Source organism: Balaenoptera musculus, chromosome 14, assembly GCF_009873245.2.
Source record: "Balaenoptera musculus isolate JJ_BM4_2016_0621 chromosome 14, mBalMus1.pri.v3, whole genome shotgun sequence".
Classification (NCBI taxonomy): Eukaryota; Metazoa; Chordata; class Mammalia; order Artiodactyla; family Balaenopteridae; genus Balaenoptera; species Balaenoptera musculus.
The window spans coordinates 62,987,646-63,015,618 of record NC_045798.1 but is presented as its reverse complement, the minus strand read 5'-3'; the positions used below and the strand labels follow the sequence as shown (position 1 = coordinate 63,015,618).

General features: G+C 47.3%; 1 protein-coding gene across 2 annotated transcripts in view; it reads left to right on the top strand.

Moving 5' to 3' along the window:
- LOXHD1 (lipoxygenase homology domains 1) overlaps positions 1–27,973 on the top strand; it is a 222,126-nt gene that overhangs the window by 109,930 nt on the left and 84,223 nt on the right. For both annotated transcript variants that reach the window (XM_036823221.1, XM_036823220.1), the window contains exons 15-23: positions 2,198–2,274; positions 4,455–4,651; positions 7,032–7,224; positions 11,048–11,208; positions 13,505–13,973; positions 14,413–14,567; positions 16,785–16,918; positions 26,440–26,606; positions 27,354–27,458. In XM_036823221.1, the coding sequence (XP_036679116.1) occupies positions 2,198–2,274; positions 4,455–4,651; positions 7,032–7,224; positions 11,048–11,208; positions 13,505–13,973; positions 14,413–14,567; positions 16,785–16,918; positions 26,440–26,606; positions 27,354–27,458 (1,658 nt within the window). The remainder of the gene's footprint in view (positions 1–2,197; positions 2,275–4,454; positions 4,652–7,031; positions 7,225–11,047; positions 11,209–13,504; positions 13,974–14,412; positions 14,568–16,784; positions 16,919–26,439; positions 26,607–27,353; positions 27,459–27,973) is intronic.

Genomic DNA, 27,973 nt, shown 5'->3' with positions numbered 1-27,973 from the left:
TGGGGATGGAGAAGTGGTGGAGAGAAAGAAGGGAGAACAGATGGGATTTTGCGATGGCCAGTGGCTTGCTGACTATCCACCTTCCCTGTCCCTGTGGCACACTGACAGGGCCACATCACAGCCTCCTCCTCCGTGGTCTCCAAGTCTGTGGGAGATGCTGCAGTGACCTCAGCAAGACAATCAGAGGTTGATTGAGGAGCTCTAGCCAGCACTCCCTTGCTCCCAAAAATCTCTCCCTTACCCTATCATCAAAGCCATGAGTTTGTACCTTCATGTCTTATAATCTCAAATGGTCTTTGGTGTTCTAGGTTCACAGCACCAAAGCTCATGGGAAGCATAACAACTTAATTGTCAGCTAATGTTTTTTTTTAATTGAAGTATAGTTGATTTACAATATTGTGTTAGTCTCAGGTAGTGATTCAATTATATTTTTCAGATTACTTTCCATTATAGGCTATATTACAGGATATTGAATATAGTTCCCCGTGTTATACAGTAGATCCTGTTGCTTATCTATTTTATGTGTAGTAGCCAATGGTAGCTAACAGCCAGCTGACAGCAAGGTCCCATGGGAATGTAAGATCATGTGCTTAGGGGGGGAGGGCGAGAGTGAAGAGATGGGAGAGACCACAGTGTTGCCTGAATTGACCCTGGGGAGGGGGGCAGTATATTGGCAGAGAGGACTGTGGTTTAGAGAAGCCTGAGCTCCATGTTGGGAGCGCTGGGGAGGAGGCAGTGCCTTGACTTCCTTTGATAGGTTCTGTGGCCCAGGAATTGCCTCCCTCTAGGGAGTATAATAGGAGTGGGCTGCAAAGACAAGCACCAAGAGGTAGACAAATGGTCAAGAAGCAAGTACCTTGGTTTCCCCATTGCCCTGGAGAACACTGAGAGTGTCTCTTCTCTTGCCATCAGCCCATATCACAGACTGTCTCGAGTACTGGGCCCTGGATAACTCGTGCTTGCACGATTGTCTGATTTCCCAGCCTGGGTCGACGTGCTCTGTGGGAGCAGTTCTTTTCAGGCAAATTGGTCCAATGTCTTTCCCGCTGGCAGATGCCACGGCCCACTCCGACATATTGATGAGTCATAGCCATCAAATCCCAGCCCTGCAGGGTCCAGACCCAGCTTCTCCTTGTTGGCAAATCTCATTCATCCTTGAGGACTCAGATCAGAGGCCCTTCACCTTGAGCCCTTCTCATTTCTCTACACTTCTTTTTTTTTTTTAATTTTTTATTTATTATTTATTTATTATTTTTATTTTTGGCTGTGTTGGGTCTTCGTTTCTGTGTGAGGGCTTTCTCCAGTTGCGGCGAGTGGGGGCCACTCTTTATCGTGGTGCACGGGCCTCTCACTATCGCGGCCTCTCTTGTTGCAGAGCAGAGGCTCCAGACGCTCAGGCTCAGTAGTTTTGGCTCACGGGCCCAGTTGCTCCGCGGCATGTGGGATCTTCCCAGACCAGGGCTCGAACCCGTGTCCCCTGTATTGGCAGGCATATTCTTAACCACTGCGTCACCAGGGAAGCCCTCTCTACACTTCTGTTGCACTTACTTTGGTTTAACATCCATCCTTGTCTTGGTCTCTGGTACCTCAGCCAGTCTGTCCTGTCTTCTTAACTTGACTGCAGGTTCTCCAGGGGCTGGGCTGTGTCTTATTCATCATAGTGCATCTTCTCTGCCTTCTCCCCACCCCAGAGCTCTCATCACAGTGCCACACACATGACGGACTCTTAGAAAAAGAGGTTGGTTTGTTTTTATGATAATGATGACACAGGTGTTCATGGCTTTTAGGACAGACTCTTTACCATGATTACTGAGGTTCCACATCAAGCGACCCTGCCACCTCTCCAGCCTCACCTGCCAGCACTGCACCGTTCACTCGTTCCATTCCATCCACACTGGCTGTCCGTCTGCTCCTGGAGGCTCCACTCTGTCCTCGCATGTTGTTCACTCTGAATGCGCCTCCCTCCTCTCCTGGTTAACTTCTTGTCATCCTTCCAGTCTCAGCCAGATATCACCTCCCCAGGGCAGCCCTCCTTCCCCAGTCTGGGTTGGGATCCTTTGTTCTGAGCTCTGGTAGAACCATTTCCCTTTGCTGAGTTCAAAGCTCTGGCCTCCTGGTGACTCTGCATGAATTGTGTGATGGTTGGTTGTCGGGCTCCCCCACTCAAAGAGCTAACAGCCCCTTGTTTGCCCACCAGGTGGTTGGACAAGGATAAGGATGATGGGCAGTTGGTCCGAGAGTTGCTGCCCAGTGACAGCAACGCGACACTGAAGAGTAAGTCATCCTGAGGACAGGTGGTAGGTGTGCCCTGGGCAGAACAGACTCCCTCCCTTGGCTGCTTAGAAGGCAGTTGGAGAAAGCACACGCCCTTCACTCCACGGAGGCAGCACTGGGCAGGGTGGAGAGGAAGAGGCTCTGAGGGAGGATCTGGAAATCTGTCTGTCTGCGCTGTGCACACAGCTGCTTTATGGCCCTCAGTGTGGGACCCTGACGCATGTGGGCCTCTGTCAATGAGAGTAGCAAGAGCAGTAACACAGGCTAATGTTGCCCATTGCTGGGGGTACCTATCATTCAGGGCCTGGAGAGGATAAGCACGTTTGGAAGGGGCTGTACAATGAAAACATTGTTTTTAATGCCAAGAATTATCCTGGAGGCCTTACAGCTTTCCTTACTGGTGTTATTTCTTCAAGTGCCTTGGTTTGATCATGAGCATTAGACAAAATTTAAAGGAAACATATCCAGAATCCTCAGTAATACCAACACCTCATTTCTTTTCCAAGACCTCATATTTATCATTTATTATCTCATGTGAGCCCTGCGATAACCCCAGAAGGTAGGCAGAGCTGATGTTGTTATGCCCATTTGTCAGATGGGGACACATCTGGCAGAGCTAAATATCTTTGTAAGGTCAGATAGAAAATTGAAGAGTTGGAATTCTGCATTCTCTGAATGCTTACAGAATTTAAGACCTGGGGCGATCCTTAAGAGATGAACTAATGCCCCCATTGGACACACGACCCATGCCTGTGGCAAGGGGATCCCCTAGTACAGCCAGGTCTGCATCCAGCAGTGGAGCTGGTACCAGCGCCCAGGAGTTTGTGTCTTCCTGCCTTGCCCTTCCCACTCCAGCAAGCCCTGCTTTACCACATGGATAGGACCCTTCAGGCTCTCCACTCCCAAGTCAGAGCTTTTGAAAGGATTTAGATGGAAAATGATGTAAAGAAGAGGTCTTTTTTTCTCAGTTCCTGCTATATCTTTACAGCAAGAAGGACAAAAGCCACTTCCTCAGTGCCCTCAGGTGTCCCTGGAGGAGCTGATCTGGGCCAGACCCACAGGTCTGGCCTCTACCAGGGCCTGGCGGGTCTGTAGGGCTGCCCCCGCAGCAGCTGTGCTCAGCTGCCTTTCTCTGAGTCTTTTTTTGCCAGTGCTGGAAGGCCCTGAGACAGCCACGCACAGCGGGCCTTGGAACTAGCATCACTTGCCTTCTCAGTGCTTCCCTCCTCATTCCCAAGACCCACACCCTGCACCAAATCTATAGGACTTGGGGTCGTGTCTCAGGTTATCCCAGGACTTGCCTTTTACCAGGCATTTGTATCCTCCCTTGTGGACAGACGATGAAGACCTTTCTAGGTCATAAGATGGAGTAACATCAGCATGGCGTTTCGGTTGAGAATGGGGCCGAACGGGATCCTCGTTAGGGTTTCACTCATAGCTGACTCCTTCTTTTTTTTAATATCTCCAACTATTTTACTTTAATATATAAACCTTAATACATAATAGTTCAAAGAAAGTAGTTGTGATTATTTCAATATCATGCCAGAAAGTTTATTTGATAAAACTCAGCTTCCATTTCTCAATTTTCTCAATTTTTAAAAATTGAATACAAGGTTACTTTCTTAAATGATTGTATAAAACACAACTCTGAAATATGCTTAATGATGAACGCCTAGTGTTTAATGCTAGGCTGGCTCCTTTTTAACTGTTGCCATCTTGGGCCAAATACATCATCTTCTGAAGCTCAGATTCCTCACCTGTAAAACCGAGGTCAGAACACTCAACACTAACACGTGTAAATGTGCTACACACTGCCTGCAGGGAGGTAGATGCTCCCTTTGCCTTAGTTTCTTCATCCATCAGACAAGAAATTGCATGAGGTGTTTGCTTTAAATCCTTGTAACCCTTACATTTTAGTATTCTTTGCAAGCCTTCCTGTTCCCAGTGCATTCACACCCTGTGGGGCAGGCCAAGCAGGTATTAGAGTTCTGATTTTGAGATGAGGGGGGTTGGTGGGAGCCACCCCTCAGTCTCAGGGCTACGGAAAGAGAGCAAGGCCCTGGGCTCCCAACCCCTAACCAAGTGCCCCAGCCCTGGGGGAGCTGCCTCCTGCCCCACGCTCCCTCCCGCTCACCCCGCACTAAACCCTCCCTTCCTGCCTCCTGCCTCGGGCTGTTCAGACTTCCGCTATCACATCAGCCTGAAGACTGGGGACGTCCCTGGGGCCAGCACAGATTCCAGAGTCTACATCAAGCTCTATGGGGACAAATCTGACACCATCAAGCAAGTTCTTCTTGTCTCTGACAACAACCTGAAAGACTATTTTGAACGTGGCCAGGTGGATGAGTTCACCCTGGAGACCCTGAACATTGGACCCGTAAGTCTTCCTGAGACCACGTGATGGCATCTTACCCGTACACCTGCGTGTATCTGCACATGGGTTCACACAAACACACACACACACACTCACAGACACACATGAACCCATTTTGAAGGAAAAATGCCCAGGGGCACGGGTAGTGAAGTACATTGTTTTCCAGTTATGACCTAGAGCAGCAGAAGACACGTGAACAGTGGTCAAGCTTCCAGAATCTCTTTGGGGCTTGAAGATGTATTCTTAGTGGCTGTAATCCCAACATTTCCTTTACCTCCATAGCCAGGACTGATGGACCTGGGTCCCAAACACTGGAGAAGGGGACACTGGTGTGCAAGGAAGGAAGAGAGGAGGAAAAGCTGTAAAGAGGGGCTGAAAATACTTCCCAATTCCAAACTAGAGTGTGTATCAGAGTGACGCTCAGGAAGCCTGTTTCAGTGTTTACTCCCAGGCCACACCTGAGAGACTCTGCCTTAGAGGATGGGGCCCCCAAGAGTCTGCCTCCATCATGTCTCCAGGTGGCCCTGCTGCGAGGGGTCTGAACACTGCACCTGGAGAAGTGTGGGTCTGACTGCCTGCACTCAAGTGTTGGAGACTTTTCTAGAAATGTCTGAGCCGGGCTTCATGTTACCACCTGCCCCTCTCAAGGGGTGGCTTGTGGAAACTGAGAGGGTTACAACCTCCCCTTTGCTAACCCCTTCCCCTCTTGGTGAGCCCTACCTTATTTCAGGTGCTCTGGGGAATGATCTCATGTCAGTCATTTATATCTTGAAGGTAATGAACTTAAATCAAGATTTTCCTTGATCAAAATGTATTTACATTTTAAGCTGAATGAATAATTGTAGACTGAAATGCTGTTTGCATTACTAATGATTTCTGGCAACAGCCAACAGATAAATGAGACATCTGAGGGATGGGGGAGGGCGTTTGGGCCCTTCTTGTGTTTCTGAAACCCCCTCAACAAACAGTGTGGCCAAGAGGGTGGGAGCATGGTTTCAGGCTGCCGACTGCCTGGGTCTGAAGCCCAGTGTTTCCACGTACCTGCCGTGTGCAAGTTACTTCATCTCTGTTTGCCTCAGTTTCCTCATTACTATCAAAAGGGATCCCAATGGGGTTGTTATAGCATTAACTATGTTAGTAACATCCACATGCAGTAGTGTGTTCAATAAACACTAGCTGTTATTGACTGCACCATTGCTCATGTCCGGTGCTGGTCGTTGTGGAACTGACAGGCAGTCCCTGCCATTAAGGTGCTTTCTGTCACATCAGGTAGAAAATACCTGTCCCAGTCTTTGCTCTGTCACAGTCCCAGCACCACAGAAAGACAACGAAGCTCTCCCGTGCCCCTTGGCACACACTCCAAAGGCTCTCAGGCTGTGTCTGTAGATATAGTTGGTCTCCTTCCTACAATTCCAGGGGATAGGGCTACATGCACTCAGCTGCTATAGTGTTTCCCTTACCAGCTGCAAAGGTGCACTTAGTATGCATAAGAGTGAGAGCAAGGCTTACAGGGACAATTTTCTAAATCTAGCCTTTGGGCACCTGACTCACGGCAAGCGTCATTCCTCCATACCACCACAAAGAGAATCTAGGGGGTGCTGGAAGGAATCTCAAAGGCCATCTGATAATTCCATCTGATGTTAGAATTGCCCTGTATACAGCATTTCAAAAACATAAAAGTCATTTGAATGTTGAAGAACTAGGTACATTTAAGCATGGTAACATGATCATTTATGTGCTCATCTATGTTACCTGTGGGCAAAGATTAACATAAAATATAAAATAGTGAAGCAACTGAACTATGGAGTATTATAGGAAAAAAATGCACTTCAGTGCTAAGAGTGAGAGGAGGAATTGGACACAGAATGACAGAGCCCTAAGAGGTTGTCTGCATATTCTGTCACCTATAGGAAGGGTGTGTCGAAGAAGACATGCAAAAATACGTACAATAGTGTATGGTTTAAGACAAAACAAAGCCAAATCACCAACGTGGCTATCAGAAGCTGATGGTTAATATTTCTTGTGCATTCACCACATTCTTAGGAAGTCCACCACCTAACTTGCAGTACATACTGGAGCTTTCAAAGCTCCTGCCACACCTGTTCCTCCACTTGTTTCTCACAATGTACCCAGGAGGCGAGCTGGACTAAAGACTTGAGGACAGAGGCTCCAGGCAGGAGAGGTGGTGCCCTGGTCCCCTGGCTGGCTGCTGGCAGGCAAGCCTGGGACCCAGCCTCCTCCTGCTAAGCCTGCGTCTCCCAAGGAACTGGAGACCGGGTTGAGGAGGGCCATTTGTGCCGGTGTTTGGGGTGGGCAGGGATGGAGGGATGAAGGTTTCTACACAGTGGCTCCTTGCTCACCTGCACCCTGGGTTTCCTTCCAGGTCAACCGGCTGGTGATCGGGCACGACAACACGGGCATGCACGCCAGCTGGTTCCTGGGCAGCGTCCAGATCCATGTGCCCCGCCAAGGCAAGCAGTACATCTTCCCTGCCAACCGCTGGCTGGACAAGGACAAGGCCGATGGGCACCTGGAGGTGGAGCTGTACCCCAGCGATGTCGTGGACATCCAGAAACGTACGGAGGTGGCCATGGTGGGACCGTCAACACTGTTCCCCGTAGGGTGGGGCAGCAGGGAAGGAGGAGGGACTGTGGGCGACTTGGGTCTTGTCTCAAAGGGGGGAAGCTTCCAGTTGTCCCTGGTACCAGGGTTCTGGGAAGGAAATGGGGCTCCTTTTACAGATGGGGAAACTGAGGACTCAATGGATGAAACATTGTTTTGGGGGATAAAGGCAGCAAATGAATTTATTAAGAATTATACTTTCTGAGAATTCCCTGGAGGTCCAGTGGTTAGGACTCCACACTTGCACTGCAAGGGACATGGGTTCCATCCCCGGTCTTGGAACTAAGATCCCACATGCTGCATGGCGCGGCCAAAAAAAGAAATATAGCTTGTCAGCCCTGTGTACAAGAGGAGTTTGAGAAATAGTCTTCCCCCTGGGAAGATTGGTGAGGAGATAAGCTGTTTATTCATTTATTTATTCAATAAATATGCGTTGAATGTTTCTCTGTGCCAGCGCTGCCCTAGGCTTTGCAGAGGCAGCCATGAGCAAAACAGACCAAACCCTTGTCCTCATGGACTTTACATTCCACCAGAGGAGACAAACAATAAATGCATAATATAATGCCAAGAAAGAGCTAGAAGAAAAGGAAGCAGGACAAAGGGTTAGCAATGGCAGGGGGTGAGGGACCTTTTTGGACAGGGTGGTGACATCTTTGAATGGAGGTGAAGTTCAAGGCGATCTGGCCACCATTGCACATGATGTGAGAGCCATAGATTAGGTAGGGGTCAGAGAAACAAGAGGTTATCTAGAGGGTCAGGGAGACCGTGGGACCAAACCCTAGTACAGACAATGTCCCTTCCCTCACCTCTGCGTTTCCGCACCTACCCTGAAAGCAGCCATCCAAGGTTCACTCCCACAGGAAGCTTCTCTGAGAAAGAACCCCACTACAAACTCAGCTCTTCCTCTTCCAGAACTCCTTGTGTCTTTTCATTGTGTGCATTTTCTCTCCCCAACTAACCTGTAAACTCCTTGAGGGCTGTGTCACATATACATGCTTTGTAATGGTACCTGCCAGTATGAAGAATTAACTCCTTCCCTCTTTTTATGAGTTAAAACTTGATTTCCATCATAGTAATACAGGTACTAGTTAACAAGATAAAGATAAAAAAGCAGGAGTTCCCTTACCTACCTCTTCCCTCAACCCATCCCCTTTCTTCAGAGGTAACAGCTTTTTAATTACTTTAGCATTTTCCTCTGAAATGTATCTCCATATTTTCAATAATATGCTTACCAATTCCTTGATTTTTCAGTCATAGACATTAATTATTGACTTCCTACTATGGAAGAGGAGGATTTAGCTTTTTTAACACAGGCTCGTGTGCATGCATGTACACATGCGTGCACACACACAATCCCCTCCTTCCAGCCTTCAATAATCAATATTTGATTTGTACATTATTATAACCATGTAAATATTCTTCACTACTGACACCTACTTATAACAATTATATTTAATTTTTATACAATTTTTTGTTTTTTCTGGAGTTAATAATAGCTTCATTTATTCATTAGCAGAGTTTTCGATATACCCATCTATATTTCTATATACCCATCTGTATACCCACCTATCTGCATTAGTGTGCTAGGACTACCATAAAAAATAACACAGACTAGGTGGCTTAAGCAACAAAAATGTGTTTTCTCCCAGTTCTGGAGGCTGGAAGTCCAAGATCAAGGTGTCAGCAGGTTGGGTTTCCTCTGTGGTCTCTGTCCTGGGCTTGCAGATGGCCACCTTCTCACTGTCTCTCACAAGGTCTTCCTGTGTGCATGTGCATGTCTGTGTCCCAATCTCGTCTTACAAGGACACCAGTCATTGGATTGGGACCCACTTTAATGGCCTCATTTTAACTTAATCTCCTCTATGAAGGCCCTGTCTCCAAATACAGTCACATTCTGAGATACTAAGGTTAGAGTATCAACATATGAATTTTGGGGGTACACAATTCTGCCATTACGCCATCTTATCTCCATCTTCCCAATAGAACTAAAATTCTTTTCATGTGTTCAAGCCCAACAGGAATTCTGTTGGTTTCCTCTCTACACTCTTCTCCCCCACTCCCTGTCTCAAGGGAAATTCTGTCCTGTCCTCTAGGCTGCCATGAAGCTGTCTCAAAGATTTCCTTTCTACTATCTTTTGGACATTCCATTCTTCTCTCATCTGGGTCAGATCTCCTGTTTCCTGGATTTCATGCCTTCCTCTGCTTTGGTTTATTCCCTCATTTTAGAGAGAACACATTCTCCACTGCAATGGAAAATTTGAATGTCTGCAAATGTCTTTGGTCTACTCTCACCATTGATCCATAATTTGGCTTGTTAGAGAATTCTGAGTTAGAACTCAGAGTTTAGAAGGAATTATTCTACCATCTTCTAGCTCCCAGGGTTACATTTGGGAAGTCGGATGCCATTCTGTTACCCAACACTTTGGGTTTTTTCTCTCTAAAAGCCTGTAGGATCCTATTTTTATCCTTAGCATTCTGAAATTTCATGATGTCCTCACTGCCTTTTGTGATTTCAGTTTCATCCAGTCTTCTAGGAACTCACGGGCTCCTTCAGTCTAGAAGCATTTTTTAGTTTTGGGACCTTTTTTTGTATTTATTTCTTTGACAATTTCCACCTCTCTATTTCCTCTGTTTTCTTTAGAACTGAACTTTTAGTGAGATGTTGGACTTCCTCTGATTTTCTTACCTTTCTATCATTTGTTCTTGGGAAATTTCCTTTTTGTTCTTCAGAACTGTCCTTGACTTTACCCTTGCTTTGGAATATTTTATTTCAGCTACCACATTCATTTCCAATAGCTGGCTGTCGTTCTCTGAATGCTCATTTTTATCTATCCTAATTTTGTATAATCCTGGCTGCTATTGTTCTAAGAACCGAGAGAGGGAACTGGGTTCGGGGTTCTCTCCATTCAGAATGCCGGCTTTTCCTGAGTCCCCCTGTTGTCCATCTGCTAGCCCACCCTCACTCCCAGCTGAGGTCAATATCTCTAGCTCAACTTCTTCAGGCTCTCAGCTAGTCCTCTTGTTTCCAGCCCCCAATTTCTCACATTGCTATGGTAGTGGGAGATCCCTCATCTTGTTGAAAATAACAGTCTTAACTTTAAAAAAATTATGATTTTGTCTTATAGCATTGCTGAGAGGGCAAGTCTTGTAATAGTCACTTTGAATAAATATGGTCCCATATTTCTGGGAGACATTTTGCTCTCCTATGGGAAGTGCCCTCTAGGGGTAAATACCTGTAACACATTTCCACCCTCTAACAGCTTGATAAAGTATTACTACTTCAAAATACAGACAATTCTCTGTGTAGCTGTATCTGTTGATATCATCTGAAAGGTGCATATATTTAAATGAAAATTATCATTTCAACCCCTCCTCCTTTACTGAAAATAAGGAAAAGAAACAAACACACAGCCTTTTACTTCTTTCTGCACTGTGGTGTCTGCCCAGGGGTAGGCACACAGCACAGGGTGCCAGCTGGTGTACTGACTACTCTTCGTCCCTGGTTCCAGAGGACATGTGTGACACGAGGATAACTGAGCTTTGGAGTTTGATGGCTTGGGTTTGCCATTTCCACCACCGACTCAATTCTTCTAAGCCTCAGTTTGGCAATCTTCAAAATGGAAATAATGGGGTTTATGATATTGATGGGAGGGTTGGATAAGATAATGCCTAAGAAGCACCAGACACATGGTACAGGCTTGTGAAATGTTTGCTTTGTAATGATTATTACTACTGTTATTACTAAATGTCCCATTTCTCCCCCATGTGCCCACCCAGTGATCCACTACGAGGTTGAGATTTGGACAGGGGATGTGGGTGGCGCAAGCACCACTGCCCGAGTCTACATGCAGATCTACGGCGAGGAAGGCAAGACAGAAGTGCTCTTCCTCTCCAGCCGCTCAAAAGTGTTTGAGCGGGCATCCAAGGACACATTCCAGGTGTGTGTGGGCAAAGCGGTGGGTTGTCAACAGAGGGTCCGGCAGATGTCTGAAAGTGGAGGGATTGGTTCTCAGCCTGGGGAGCTTTAGGAAAAAAGTGCCGCCTGGTCTACACCTGCATCAGTTAAATCAGAACATTTATGGTGGGACGTGTTTTCTGGGAATGTTTCTGAATGCTTTACCAGAGATACTAATGTGCTGCCAGTTCTGAGAACTGCTGGAGCAGGTGATTCTAATTTAGCAAAATACGGCACAAGACCCTTGGTTACTACATTCATTCCCAGCCTTGGCCTCTGATTCTACCACTCACTCAGGCTGAGGGCGGGGCCGTGCCTCCCAAACAGGATACTGGGAGGCTTGGGGTTTCCCGGCTGTGTTCTGAGGGCCCCAGGCCTCCTCACTTCCCTTTGAGTAGAGAAGAAAAAAAGATGAGAGTGCGAGCATGTTGCTGGCAGGAGAGGAGGGAGGATGCAAGGGTGGTGCCCCTTGGGGCAGCACATGAATGTTTTATGTGGGACATGAGTGCGTGTGTGCATGTGTGTGTCTGCAGACTTGTGTGTGCATGAAGTATATTCATGCTGGCTGGTCTATGAGTGTCTGTGTGCCACCAGCAGCTTGGCCCTCAGCAAAGAGTCCTAACCCAGTGCCCAGCAGAGAGGGTCCTGGCTGAGCTGGGCCAGTGTCACAGGTGTCTGGAATGTTAGCACTGGAGGGGGCCTCCTGGAGTCCAACCCCTCATTACACTGCTGAGGATGCAGAGGCCCGAGCGGTTCACCTCTCTGAGCCTCAGCTTCTTTATCAGCTCAAACCTAGTTTCCTAATACCTGCCTGGCCTGCTTCACAGCCTCTGGAAAGATCAAAATAGTCAAAGTTAGGGAAAGTACTTGGGAAATCAAGTCATGGAGATGTAAGAGCAGGGCATCTTCTGGATGTGAACAGACTGCATGGCTGGATATGGTGGTGGCTGCATTCACGTCTGGGCAGACAGATGGGGGGAGAGGGGACAGCAAGTGAGCTGGCTTGCGAGGATGCTGTGACCTGGAAAGCACTAGAGAGGAGATGGAATGTGCTGAAGAAGGGACTTACTGTATCCAGAGCCCATCCCCTATGTAGCTGAGAAGAATACGTTCCTCTTCCTGGGGGCCCTGGGCTGCATTCTGGCTAGTAATTTTCTCACAAAGGTGGTTTTGGCTGCATTGTGGCTTCATGAACCGGGAGTCAGAAGGCCCGAGTTCTCATCTGGGCCTGGGATCCAATTATGGGACACTGAACAACTCATAGGACAGCCCTGGGCCTCAGTTTCCCCAGCACACAAGCAGAGAACTGGTGGGACTGGGCTTTGAGGATTGTCAAACACCCAGGCAAGGGCCCGGCAGCACAAGGAGCCCTAAGAGTGGCCCGACCGGCAGGAACTCCATGTGAGCCGTCCCCTGAGCTCTGCGGGGGCCAGACCTCCTCTCAGTATGAGGCTCAGAACAGAGTGGCAGATCGAAAGTCGAGGACCTAATCCTCTGAAGCAAAGCTAAATCCACGGACACTGCCCTTTGAGCCAGCCACGTGCTAGGCCCAGTGGGAGAGAAAAGCAAGAACGAACAGTCCCTGCTCTCAGGAATCCCCACTTGATGTGCAGACACCAGCGCACATGGGCAAAGAGGGCATCCAGGCCGGGCCAAGCCCTGGGGCCCGTCCCCTCCGAGCTCCCAGGAAGAGGAGAAGCTGGTGTACGGGAGGGGCCTGGGGGAGACTTCCATTTTTTGAAAATTAACACTTATTTTTTTGCTTCTTGCAAAATTTATATATAATTAATGCTGAAAAAAGATGTTCGGAAGGAGAACACAGAAAAGCACAAACTAAAAAAAAAAGTAATAATAAAGCTCAGGAATTAGAATGAGTAGGTTTTAGAGGTAGAGGAAGGAATGAAGGCATTCTGCGTGAGGGAACAAAGATGAAGATATGAAATTTAAAAAAATAGGAATGAGTGTGATGTGCGTGGTGTGTGTGTGTGTATGTGTGTGTGTGTGTGTGTGTGTGTGTAAAGGGGGGAAAGAGAGAGAGAGAGGGAGGGAGACCATCTTTACCCTCTGGACAGGCGTTTAGAAGGACACCCGCTTGGGGGGAGGGGGAGGCGGGAAGGGAAACAAGGCTTGCGTGCGCAAGAGGAGGAGCGGTGGCAACTTTGAGCTCAGAGGTCCCAGCCTCTTTATCCCACGCTCCTGGCACAAGAGGTGCCAGGCTCCTCAGGGGGCGGGGAGGATGCCACCCCCGACACCCCGCCACTGCCCCGCGCTTTGAGCAGCTGGAAGCGGCGGACGTGGGCCCGGTCTTCAAGATCCGGCTCGGCCACACGGGCGAGGGCTTCGGACCCAGCTGGTTCGTGGACACCGTGTGGCTGCGGCACCCGGCAGTGCGGGAGGCGGACCTCACGCCCGAGGAGGAGGCGCGGAGGAAGAAGGAGAAGGACAAGTTGCGGCAGCTGCTCAAAAAGGAGCGTCTGAAGGCCAAGCTGCAGAGGAAGAAAAAGAAGAAGAAGGGCAGCGACGAGGAGGACGAGGGGGACGAGGAGGAAGAGTCCTCGTCGGAGGAGTCCTCGTCGTCGTCGTCGGAGGAGGAGACCGAGGAGGAGGAGGAGGAGGAGGAGTTCGGACCGGGGATGCGGGAGGTGATCGAGGAGTACAAGTTCGACGCCCACCGCTGGCTGGCCCGGGGCAAGGAGGACAATGAACTTGTTGTGGAGCTGGTGCCCGCAGGCCGAGAGGGTCCTGAGCGTAAGCCTGAGGAGGTGGCAGACAGTCCCCTGGGGGGCGGGGCCCAGGGATGGGGAGGGTGCCCAGCTCTCCTCTCACGTGGGGGGCCCATGGCTGTCCTGAAATGCCTCCACGGACAGTTCTTTGCTGGGGTCGGCATTGCCCTTGTCCTGAGACTCTGGGAAGGAGCCCTGGTATAACTCGCTGTGACTCCACGTGGGGGACATCAGTAGGAGGGTTGCTAACTGTGAGTTTTGCCAGGACTCTCAGCCTCTTGGGCTTCATGGCAAAGGGAAGTCTTGGGTAGGGAGGAGGGACGGGTTCAATTCTAGGTTAGTGTAGATGTGGGTGTACCCGGAGGTCCTTCCCACTCCCACCATCTGGCTGGATCAGAGGGGTTGAGCCTCAGGTCCACCCCGAGGCCCAGGTGTCCTCAACACTGTGTCCTTTGTGTCCCCAGCCAACACCTACGAGGTCCAGGTGATCACAGGGAGTGAGCCCAAGGCCGGCACCGATGCCAATGTCTTCCTGACCATCTACGGGGAGGAGTATGGGGACACGGGAGAGCGGCCCCTAAAGAAGTCGGACAAGTCCAACAAGTTTGAGCAGGGGCAGGTAGGGCTCGGGCTCTCTGACCCCAGGCGATGGGTGGGACCCAGATGGAGAGAGCCCTCTGGTGATTCCTGAGGCAGCTCCACCCAGCACAGCACTGCTGTGTGCTCTGCACAGTGTGCTCTGTTCAATCCAGCCAGGTAGAATGGAAGTGCCTCTTCTGTAAGCACCGGTGCTTTGTGGTGGGGACGAAAGAAAGACACAGGTAGGGGTCAGTACCAGGAAGCCCACAGCAACTAACTGGAGATAGTATGGGTAGCAGATGCTCAGGTGCTGAGAGAGTGGGGCAGGGGTTCCAGGAGGAAGTGCTGACTGTAAGCTGGTGCTTTGGGGGAAACGTAGTGAGAAGGAGGGATGTGAACTGGGCCATGGTGGATGACTATGGTGTCGATGTCTAAAGATGACAGTGAGAGGTGTTCTCTGAAGATGTGACCGCATGACAAAGACGTGGGGGTGGAAGTGTGGAAGGCCAGTTGGAGGACAGTGGGTCTTCTCGCTATGCTGTGGTTAATGCCAAGCCATGGTGGGCACTGCCTCTGGGAAGCTTGATGGGACCAATTTAAGGGATGAGGGCATGAGAGCCTTGAAGGACAAGCTGAGAAGCCCAACCTGCATCCTGAGACAGTGACGCCACGAAGGCTTTTTAGCATTTAGAGAAATGCATGCCTCTCCCTCTTCTAGGTATAGTAGGAAAAGCATGGAGAAATACATCTGTCATTCTTGTCCTTTGAGATTTTACTCCATCCTCTGGCTAGACTGTCTCTCATCTCACCTTTCCCATTTCTGCCACCATCCCAAAGCCAGGTTCCCTTATCAACACAGAGGAAAACCAGAAATAAACCAAATCCATTGAAAATACTTCTGGGCTCGTTGCTTGATTTATTTCAGATATCCCCTGCTTTTTCCTTCAACACTGCCTTCCCATGACTTAAGAATCAGGATTTATTTCTGTGTTTCAGTACTTTCCTTTAAAAATTATAGCCACTATGATGGCTGGAATTGGAAGAAAATTGCTATAGAGGGTGTAACTGGTACAGCTGACGAAATTTGAATAGGGACTGTATGTTAGATAATAGTGTGTTGACTTAAAGTTTCCTGAATTTGGTAATTGTACTGTGATTATATGAGAATGTCCTTGTTCTTAGAAAATCTATGTTGAAGAATTTGAGTGGAGGATCATGATATCCGCCATATACTTTCAAATGATTCAGAAAAAAAATAGAGAAAGGGCAAGAGAGTGTGGGAGAGAAAGCAAATGTTGCAAAATCTAAGTGAAGGGTATACAAAATTTCAATGTACTGTTTCGGAAAATTTTCTGTAGATTTGGAATGCTTTTCAATATAAATAGTTTAAAAAGTTATAGCCAAGAAGATCTCATTCATGTATCGGGTCCTGGTATCATATGCTTCCTCCAGTGCATATGTGTATACTTGTATCGTACACAGTCTCTCTTCTCATCTGAATGGTGAGCAATCCAAGTCTTGCACTCCGAATTCTGTCAGTCACTTTAGATTTGCACTTTGGCTTATAGTAGGTACTTAATTAAAATTTATGATTGAAGGAGTTTATGCACGTATGTGCACACACAGCACGTGACCTCAGCACACACCCAAGCAACAGGTCATACACACACTGACACACACACACACACTCCCCATAACACAAGTGGGAGCACCCAGCCAACCTGTTTTCTCCTCTACTCCTCTCTTATGGTCACCTTTGTCACCCTCCTACTCTTCCCTCCACCTTGCGGGACACAGTGAAAGTGAGACCTCCCTGGCAGGGGCAAGTGTAAAGACAATAGTGCAATAGGTGGAGGGAATTAAGATTTGCAAACTTCCAGCTATAAAATAAGTAAGTCACAGGAATGGAATGTACACATAAGGAATATAGTCAATAATGTTGTAACAACTCTGTATGGTGATGGATGGTAACTGGTCTTTATGTGGTGATCATTCCATAATGTATAAAAACGTCAAACCACTATGTTGTACACCTGACACTAATATAATATTGTATAGTAATGATAACTCAATAAACAAAAACAAAAACCAATAGAGTAGACCAAACACCAGACAACTGGCTGCATTTTCCATTCCCCCTTCCTCCTGACGCTTTGGGTCTTACAGCCGGTCTCAGGCTGCCCAGGTCCTGGGAAGGTGAAGCTGATGGCAAGGTGGGGAGGGCTGCCCCCCAGTGTGCTACTCTGACCCTTCCCAGACAGACACCTTCACCATCTACGCCATTGACCTGGGCCCCCTGACCAAGATTCGGATTCGCCATGACAACTCGGGCAACAGACCAGGCTGGTTCCTGGACAGAATAGACATCATTGACATGAACAACGAGATCACGTGAGTGAGACTGGAGGGGAGGGAGGGAAGGCCATGCCTGCCACTAAGTAGTCATGGAAAAAAGGGTTGGGGTGGGGTGGCTGTGATGGGTGAGGGTGGGGGTGGGGTGGCTGTGATGTGGGTTTGGCCCATGGAGCTGGCTGGGTGGGCATTGCCTCCCTCCCTTCCCTCTCCTTGAGCAGCCCCTCAGCTGCTTGCCCTATCAGGTGACAGTCTGGTAGGACATCCAATCCAGTTCTTGACTCCATCATTTCAGAAAGTCAGGTTTTCTGTCCTTGCCATGGCCCAATCTCCATGGCCAGACTTAGAACCCATAAGTCTCTCCAGGTACAAAGTGACTTCCAGGACATTGTTTTAATGTTCTAGACTAGGAATACGCAAACTTATTCTGTAAAGGCCAGAGAGCAAATATTTTAGGTTTTCAGGGCCATTTGGTCTCTGTTACAACTGCTCGACTTTGCCTTTGCTGCAGAAAAGCAGCCATAGATGATGCTAAGTGAATGCATGTGTTTCACTAAAACTTCATTTATAGACACTGAAACTTGAATTCCAAGTGATTTTCACATTTCACAAAATATTATTGTTTTTAGATTTTTTTCAACCATTTAAAGATGTAAAATCTCTGCTTAGTTTGTGGGATGTACATAAGCAGGTGGGCCAGATTTGGCCCACAGGCCATAGTTTGCTGGCCCCTGCTTCAGATTCACAACTAGCCCCAGGAGCCAGGCTGGGAAGGGTGAAGAAACCACACCCCAGGAAGGCAAGGCCGCAGCCCCAGCGTCAATTTGTGCTAGAGCCAGGACCAGATCTCCAGACCATCAAAGGTGAATCTGATGTGTTTCCACCACTAGACCACATTGCCTTTTGGGCAAGAGAGGCCAAAGGGCAATAGACAGGAAAAAAGCCTGGAGCTGTGGTGGGGAGGAGTGGAGGGAGGCAGAGAGGAAAGCAGACAAAATCTTGAGGGGGCTGTGGAGCTGCCGAGGGCCCGCCAGTGCCTGGAACATAGCAGGCACTTAAGTAAATATTTGTTGAATTAAGCAGCTTCTTGGCCTGCAGCCTGGTGTCTCTTGAACATGCCCTCTTCTTGAGCTGCTCCCCTCTTTGCAGGGCAGGGACTGATGGGGCTCACCCAATCTCCCACCTCCACCCTGCCCCACCAGCCCAAGAGATTACTCCAGACAGGGACACTGAGGCACAGCTCACACACAGCCTGAGGTCATGGATTTCCATGAGGTCATCATGGTGGCACAGAAGGGTTGTGTGACTAGCCCGTGGCTGGAACCAGGGTCCTGACCTGGGGTAGGTCCTCTGCCAGAAACTCACCAGGTCACCCTGGAGAAGTCACTCCATCTTTATGAGCTTTCATTTGCCCTTCTGATAAATGGGCTTAAAGATGCCAGCCCAACTTCTCAAGATGTTCTCAAAATCTAAGGCATTTAAGCTTGACAAGGATAAAGTGCTGCAAAAAAAGTAAGGACAGGGACAAACTGTGAACATTCTGGCTTCCCCTTGCAGCCTGGTTAGGATCAGTGAACTCTGTTCAGTTGATTTGGCATTTCTAGGCCAACCCAACAATTTTTAAATTATTGTAGTTTTATAATCTATTTTAATATCTGTCAGTACTTGTCTTCTTTCATTATTCTTGAAGAATATTAGCTGTTCTTACCTTTTCAAATCAAAACATTAAGTGATTTTTAAAAAAATATCCTGTTGGAATTTTAATTGTTTTGCTGTTAAATGTATGTGTGGAGAATTGCATATTTAGAATGTGAAGTGCTCCCCCCGAGCACACATTTCCATCTATCCAAGTGTTTCTTTGAGGTACCTCAGTAGTGCCATTTTCTACACATTTTCTGCCACTTGCTACACATAGGCTACATGTTCTTGTTACATTTATGCTCATGTGTCATATTTTTATCACTCTTGTGAATGGAACCTTCCCTTTACTCCCCTCTCCTCTTCCCCTCCCTTTCTCTTTTTCCTTCCTCCACTCCTCGCTCCCCTCATTTCCCCCTCTTCCCTTGCCATCCTTTCTCATTGGTGCTGTACAGTTTCTTTTCTTTGTTTCCTTGGTATTGAAGCAGCAGTAAGGGCTCTGTGCTGAGCCAGTTCCAACCACTTGCAACTGGAGAGAGCAACTCTGAGCAAAGCCTGCCCTGGGAGATAGATGTAAAATCATGGGAGACTGGTTCAAGATGGTGGAGTAGAAGGACGTGCGCTCACTCCCTCTTGCGAGAATCACAACTAACTGCTGAACAGTCATCGACAGGAAGACACTGGAACTCACCAAAAAAGATACCCCACATCCAAAGACAGAGGAAAAGCCTCAATGAGATGGTAGGAGTGGTGCAATCACAATAAAATCAAATCCCATAACCACTGGGTGGTTGACTCATGAACTGGAGAACAATTATACCACAGAAGTCCATCAACTGGAGTGAAGGTTCTAAGCCCCACATCAGACTTCCCAACCTTGGGGTCTGGCAATGGGAGGAGAAATTCCCAGAGAATCAGACTTTGAAGCCTAGCAGGATTTGATTGCAGGACTTTGACGGGACTGGGGGAAACAGAGACTCCACTCTTGGAGGGCACACACAAAGTAGTGTGTGCACCAGGACCCAGGGGGAAGGAGCAGTGACCCCATAGGAGACTGAACCAGACCTACCTGCTTGTATTGGAGGTTCTCCTGCAGAGGAGGGGGGAAGCTGTGGCTCACCATGAGAATAAGGACACTGGCAGCAGAAGTTCTGGGAAGTACTCCTTGGTGTGAGCCTTTCCGTAGTCCACCATTAGCCCAACCAAAGAGCCTGTAGGATCCAGTGCTGGGTCACCTCAAGCCAAACAACCAACAGGGAGGGAATTCAGCCCCACCCACCAGCAGACAAGCGTATTAAAGTGTTACTGAACTCTGCCCACCAGAACAACACCCAGCTCTACCCACCACCAGTCCCTCCCAATGGGAAGCTTGCACAAGCCTCTTAGATTGCCTCATCCACCAGAGGGCAGACAGCAGAAGCAAGAAGAACTACAGTCCTGCAGCCTGTGGAACAAAAACCACATTCACAGAAAGACAGACAAAATGAAAAGGCAGAGGACTGTGTATCAGATGAAGGAACAAGATAAAACACCAGAAAAACAACTAAGTGAAGTGGAGATAGGCAACCTTCCAGAAAAAGAATTCAGAATAATGAGAGTGAAGATGATCCAGGACCTCGGAAAAAGAATGAAGGCAAAGAGCAAGAAGATGCAAGAAATGTTTAATAAAAGCCTAGAAGAATTAAAGAACAAACAAACAGAGATGAACAATACAATAACTGAAATGAAAAATACACTAGAAGGAATCAATAGCAGAATACCTGAGGCAGAAGAACGGATAAGTGACCCAGAAGACAAAATGGTGGAAATCACTGCCACGGAACAGAATAAAGAAAAAAGAATGAAAAGAAATGAAGACAGCCTAAGAGACCTCTGGGACAACATTAAATACACCAACATTCACATTACAGTGGTCCCAGAATGAGAAGAGAGAGAGAAAGGACCCGAGAAAATATTTGAAGAGATTATACTCGAAAACTTCTCTACCATGGGAAAGGAAATAGCCACCCAAGTCCAGGAAGCGCAGAGAGTCCCAGGCAGGATAAACCCAAGGAGAAACACCCTGAGACACATAGTAATCAAATTGACAAAAATTAAAGACAAAGAAAAATTATTAAAAGCAACAAGGGAAAAATGACAAATAACATACAAGGGAACTCCCATAAGTTTAAGAGCTGATTTCTCAGCAGAAACTCTACAAGCCAGAAGGAAGTGGCATGATATATTTAAAGTGATGAAAGGGAAGAACCTACAACCAAGCCTACTCTACCTGGCAAGGATCTCATTCAGGTTCGACAGAGAAATCAAAAGCTTTACAGACAAGCACAAATTAAGAGAATTCAGCACCGCCAAACCAGCTCTACAGCAAATGCTAAAAGAACTTCTCTACGTGGGAAACACAAGAGAAGAAAAGGACCTACAAAAACAAACCCAAAACAATTAAGAAAATGGTCATAGGAACATACATATTGATAATTACCTTAAATGTGATTGGATTAAATGCTCCAACCAAAAGACACAGGCTCGCTGAATGGATACAAAAACAGGACCCACATATATGCTGTCTACAAGAGACCCATTTCAGACCTAGCGACACATACAGACTGAAAGTGAGGGGATGGAAAAAGATATATTCCACGCAAATGGAAATCAAAAGGAAGCTGGAGTAGCAATACTCATATCAGATAAAATAGACTTTAAAATAAAGAATGTTACAAGAGACAAAGAAGGACACTAAGTAATGATCAAGGGATCAATCCAAGAAGAAGATATAACAATTATAAATATATATGCACCCAACATAGGAGCACCTCAATACAAAAGGCAAATGCTAACAGCTATACAAGAGGAAATCGACAGTAACACAATAATAGTGGGGGACTTTAACACCTCACCTACACCAATGGACAGATCATCCAGACAGAACAAAACTGGAACAAAAAAATCCTAAAATTTGTATGGAGACACAAAAGACCCCGAACAGCCAAAGCAATCTTAAGGGAAAAAAACAGAGCTGGAGGAATCAGATTCCCTGACTTCAGACTATACTACAAAGCTACAGTAATCAAGACAATATGGTACTGAAACAAAAACAGAAGTATAGATCAATGGAACAAGATAGAAAGCCCAGAGATAAACCCACACACCTATGGTCAACTAATCTATGACAAAGGAGGCAAGGATATACAATGGAGAAAAGATAGTCTCTTCAATAAGTGGTGCTGGGGACTTCCCTGGTGGTACAGTGGTTAAGAATCCTCCTGCCAATGCAGGGGACACAGGTTCAAGCCCTGGTCCGGGAAGATCCCACATGCCGCAGGGCAACTAAGCCCGTTCACCACAACTACTGAGCCTGCTCTCTAGAGCCCGTGAGCCACAACTACTGAGCCCGTGTGCCACAACTAACTGAAGCCCACGTGCCTAGAGCCCGTGCTCTGCAACAAGAGAAGCCACTGCCATGAGAAACCCGTGCACCGCAACGAAGAGTAGCCCCCACTCCCCACAACTAGAGAAAAGCTGCACGCAGCAATGAAGACCCAACACAGCCAAAAATAAATAAATAAATAAATATAAATTAAAAAAAAAAATAAGTGGTGCTGGCAAAACTGGACAGCTACAGGTAAAAGAATGAAATTAGAAAATGCCCTAACACCATACACAAAAATAAACTCAAAATGGATTAAATACCTAAATGTAAGACTGGACACTGTAAAACTCTTAGAGGAAAACATAGGAAGAACACTCCTTGACATAAATAACAGCAAGATCTTTTTTGACCCACCTCCTAGAGTAATGGAAATAAAAACAAAATAAACAAATGGGACCTAATGAAACTTAAAAGCTTTTGCATAGCAAAGGAAACTATAAACAAGACGAAAAGACAACCCTCAGAATGGGAGAAAATATTTGCAAATGAATCAACAAACAAAGGATTAATGTCCAAAATATATAAACAGCTCATGCAGCTCAATATTAAAAAAAACTAAACAACCCAATCAAAAAATGGGCAGAAGACCTAAATAAACATTTCTCCAAAGAAGACATATAGATGGCCAAGAGGCACATGAAAAGCTGCTCAACATCACTAATTATTAGAGAAATGCAAATCAAAACTACAATGGGGTATCACCTCACACCAGTTAGAATGGGCATCATCAGAAAATCTACAAACAACCAATGCTGGAGAGGGTGTGGAGAAAAGGGAACCCTCCTGCACTGTTGGTGGGAATGTAATTGATACAGCCACTATGGAGAACAGTATGGAGTTTCCTTAAAAAACTAAAATTAGAATTACTGTATGACCCAGCAATCCCACTACTGGGCATATACCCAGAGAATACCATAATTCAAAAAGACACATGCACCACAATGTTCATTGCAGCACTATTTACAATAGCCAGGTCATGGAAGCAACCTAAATGCCCATCGACAGACAAATGGATAAAGAAGATGTGGTACATATATACAATGGAATGTTACTCAGCCATAAAAAGGAACAAAATTGGGTCATTTGTAGAGATGTGGATGGACCTAGAGATTGTCATAGAGAGTGAAGTAAGTCAGAAAGAGAAAAACAAATATCATATATTAACACATATATGGAATCTAGAAAAATGGTACAGATGAACCAGTTTGCAAGGCAGAAATAGAGACACAGATGTAGAGAACAAACATCTGGACACCAAGGGGGGAAAGCGGGGCTGGGGTGGGGTGGGGTGGTGGTGGTGGTGGGATGAATTGGGAGATTGGGACTGACATATATACACTAATATGTATAAAATAGATAACTAATAAGAACCTGCTATATAAAAAATAAATAAATAGAATACAATTCAAATTAAAAACAAAATCATGGCCGTTCAGAGGAAGCAAAATTAGAGCAGCAAATCTGCTCTCTCTCTCGGAGAGACACCGTCTTCCCCGACAGGGCCTGTCGGGGAAAAAAAATTTTAAATGTACGATACATGGTCATTGACTATAGGTATGTGGTGTACAGCAGATCTCTAGAGCTTATTAAACTTACTAAACTGAAACTTTATGCCTGTTGATTTTAAACCGCCATTCCTCCTATCCCCAGCTCCTGATGACCTCCCATGACCTTTATTAGCTCAGGAATAAGGCCTTTGCAGCCAGAAGGGTAAATGAACAGTGTCCTCATTCCTCAGCTGCCCCTGGACCCAGTCACATGTCTCCATGCAAACTGACTTCACCCTGCCTCCTCTTTGCCGCTCATGCCCCACCCCCCAATCCATCGCCACTCTGTCAGAAAAGCTCAGCCAGACCCCCTCTCCCCATCTTCAGCACCCCCTGGTCAGAGCCTCCTGGCTGGTCCCTCTGCTTCACCCAGGCCCTCCTAGTGTCTACAGCCATCCAGCCCTCAGGCCACGTCCCTCCTCTGCTCACACCCCGCAGAGGCCTTCTTGGTGATGAAACTCGGGGCCCAGCAGCCACACCGAGTGTAAGGGGAAGGACAGGGGCACAAACCCGGAGCTCTGGAATTCCAGACCCACTCTGTTGCTACGCCGCTCTTCCAGTACCACCAGTTGACATACTTGATGTGCTCCAGCCTTTATGCACAAAATGGGAAAGGCCACACACATTATATACATTTTACAGCGTTCAGTTTTGCAATCCGCTCATTCCAGTTTAACTTTCAAGTGAAACTCGTACTTTTAGTGGCCCCGAGCTTTGTTCCAGTGCTCAGTTTAAACCTCCTGCTGACCCAGCCCCTGGCTCTTCCTTCCATTGCCCTTGCTTAAGTGGAGTGGTGGGCATACCTGGCCAGAACACCTGCATGCCTCTCTTCCCCTTTGCTCCTGAAAAGTACCTACCTACTCCCCTCCGCAGACCTGCTTGAGCAGGATTTATTCCTGTGGGAGGAAGGGGAGGGGGTCAGTAGGCCCAGTCCTCCACTGGACCTCCTGTGGGTGCTTGTTGTTGCTGTGGGGCTAGAGGCTAAACGCCCAGCGCTCAGGCCCATCCTGGCTCCGGCCCTGGTTCTCCTGCCTGCGGAGGCTGCAGCCATGGGCGTGCTAAGGGCCTTTAACTTCATGGTGCAGGTATCTCAGGGACCACGGGGGTGGTGCCAAGAAGCCAGGCTCTGATTCCCCGCGCGTGCGCTCTTCACGGGTGTGGGAGGGCTTGTGCCTTCCCCTCTTACTGACTTTTTTCTCTCCCAGCATCAGTCTCCCCCAGCTCGCTCTTTATGCGTCTCTCTCCCTCTGTCCCTGTCCTCCTCCAGCTTCCCATACTCCACCTCGGCCCCAACCCCACTCTTTTCTTTATTTCTTTCTCTCTCCCTTAATCGGCCATAATTTAGAACTAAAGCCTATTATTCATAAATTAGTAAAAATTTAACTTTCCCACTCATACATTTGAAAGGCAGAGAAGTGGAACGATATACATTTTTCACTTAAATACTAATTTCGTAGCAATTTAGTTTATATCTCCCAAGGTTGAGCTCCTCCCACCCTTTAAATCCACATCCCTTGATACACAGTTGCCCTTCTGTGCCCCATCTGAGCCCCTGGGCTGAGGTGGCGTCCTCTGGTGCTGCCCTTCTACCGTGCTGACGTTGGCAAGCAGTAAGGACTGTAGGAGGATGTGGGGCTCAGACAAGGATGAGACCCTTGGCCTGCACTGCTTCCACCTCTCCAGACTTTGACCAGACCCTGAATGCATCTTATGCACCTGGACAGTGGTGGAGAAGGGGTGCAGATGGGGCTGTAGAGATGGGCTGCATCCCCAAACCCTCTGAGTTGTTCTGGAAGCTCAGGGGCCCAGTGGGAACTGTCCAGCCCACAATCTCCAGAGATCCCAGGCATGAACTGAAGAGGAAGAAAGGAAGTGTAAGAAGAATCACCATCATCATCTTCACAATAGTTTTAGCAAATTCCTAACCAAGAGCATACTGAGAGCCAGGCATTTTTTTTTAAGCACTTAAAAATGTTTAAGTCATGAAATTCTCACAACCACCTATGAAATAGGCATGATCATCCTCATTCTACAGAGGGTTGCCTGATAAAATGCAGAATGGCCAATTAAATTTGAATGTCAGATAAGCAATGGATAGTGTTTTAGTATAGGTATGTCCCCAATACTAGATAGGACATACTTATATTGAAACATTATTACTTGCTTATCTAAAATTCCAATTTAACTGGGAGTCCTGTGATTTTATTGGCTAAATCTGGCAACCTTTGCACAAAGAGGTAAAGAAACTTGTTCAAGCTCACATGACTGTAGGCGGCAGAGCCAGGATTCAACCCCAGTCTGGCTCTAGAGGTGAGTCCTCAGTTCCCGCGCTCTGCTGCCTCTCTCGGCCCACATCCTTCTTTCACTTCCGTCCAGGCGCCTTCCTTGCTCTGGGTTCAGCCTCTCCACTGAGGAGTCTACCTTGGACCTCCCTTCCCTGGGTGGCGCCCGCTGTCTGCTGTGCCAGCTCCTTAGCCATACTCTTTGCACTTTCCAGAAGCATAAATGGGTCATTCCATTAAAATCCACTAATTCAGCCCTTGGGTATGAAGCCCCTCCTATGTGTACAACATTCTCTGCCAAAGTGGCTCTGGCTAACAGGTTGATTCTAGAAAAGGCTGGAACAGTCCCCAGAAGCCCCTTTTCCTCTAGATTCCTCCAATAGGACCCTGATTGAGGGTCTGCTGTGCTCCAGGCACTGTTACCCAGCCATTTTCAGTGGGGTTGTATGGAAACCACATCCCATGTTTGTTGTCTACTCCAGGCAAGTGACTAATGGGGTGAATCCCAGGCTAGGTAGGATGGGAGGGCAATGCTGGGGGTGTGGGGGAAGACAGGGGACCATTTGGGCCCCATGATGGCCTCTCGTTCCTCAGCCCATGACTACTGTTTCATGAGACCTTTCCAAAGAGACATTCCCCAATTCTCCTCACCCCCTGTCCCCACAGGTACTACTTTCCATGCCAGCGCTGGCTGGCAGTGGAGGAGGATGATGGCCAGCTGTCCAGGGAGCTGTTGCCAGTGGATGAGTCCTATGTGCTGCCACCAAGCGAGGATGAGGAGGGTGGGGGAGATGACAACAACCCCCTCGACCACCTGGCCCTGGAGCAGAAAGGTTTCCTAACCTAGAGCTGATTTCTCCCCTCCAGCACCCCTTTCCTCTGTCCTCCACTAGGTCTCCATCTTCCCTTCCCCTGTGGGTTCTGGGCACTTCCTTCCCTAGGAATCTATCTGTTTTCTCATTCCTCCATGGCAAGAATGGGGAGGTGATGGGGGCGTATTCTCACATGTCTAGCATACGGCTGGGTATAAAGTACATGGCCTAGCATGGAGTTATTGTCAGGAATAGAATGGAATGGAAGGAATGGAATCGAATGGAATGGAATAGAATAGTTATAGCTGACTCTGACTTAGTCTTGTGTCCTCCCCTCCAGGCACATTATAGACTCAATATGAATATTTTTTTCAAGGGAAAGAATGAACTTTCAAGAGTTCTATGATGCTTGTGCTCCCTTCCTTGAAATATGCATCCCTAAAACTTCCCAACCTGAAGGAGCCAGACCAGGGCTCCTGGTTGATGAGCCTCTGAACCCCACAGTCACCCTAAGTCTTCCCCAAGCATCCTACAACTTTACTGATTGAGGGTTTCCTGTGTGAGCTGGGCATGGGGTGGGGGGACCTCATCTCTGCCTTCAGGAAGTTTCCAGACTAAAGGCAACTGCAGAAGAACACATGCTACAAGTAAAGTGATTCATAAATACAGCCAACACGAGCAGAGAAACATGCTCAGTACGTTTTCTTCCTCCTCCCTTCATGGGAGGTGCAATCTACCACTCACTTCTCCACACTCTTCTCCTGGCAGATAAATCTACCACATTCTCAGTGACCATAAAGACCGGGGACAAGAAGAATGCGGGCACCGATGCCAATGTCTTCATCACGCTTTTTGGCACTCAAGATGACACTGGTAAGAGAGCAACGCAGGGCCGAGGTTCACCCACGTTCCTCTCCAGGGAGACTGAGAGATTCAGTGCAATTTTCCAAGGAAATACTGGACATGCCTCTCCCTCTTTCTCTCTCTCTTTTCTTTTAAGAAACCATATTTTAAAATTCTCTTTATTATTTTATTTTATTTTATTTTATGAAGAATACTTAACATGCAATCTATTTTCTTACCAAATTTTAAATGTACGATACATGGTCATTGACCATAGGTATGTGGTGTACAGCAGATCTCTAGAGCTTATTAAACTTACTAAACTGAAACTTTATGCCTGTTGATTCTTAAACTCCCATTTCCTCCTATCCCCAGCTCCTGATAACTACCATTTCCGTCTTTGATTTTATGAATTTGATTTTGATACCTCATTTAAATGGAGTCATGCTGTATTCATCCTTTTGTGTCTGGCTAATTTCACTTAGCATAATATCCTCAAGAACCATCCACATTGTTGCATATTGGAGAATCTCCTTTTACAAGGC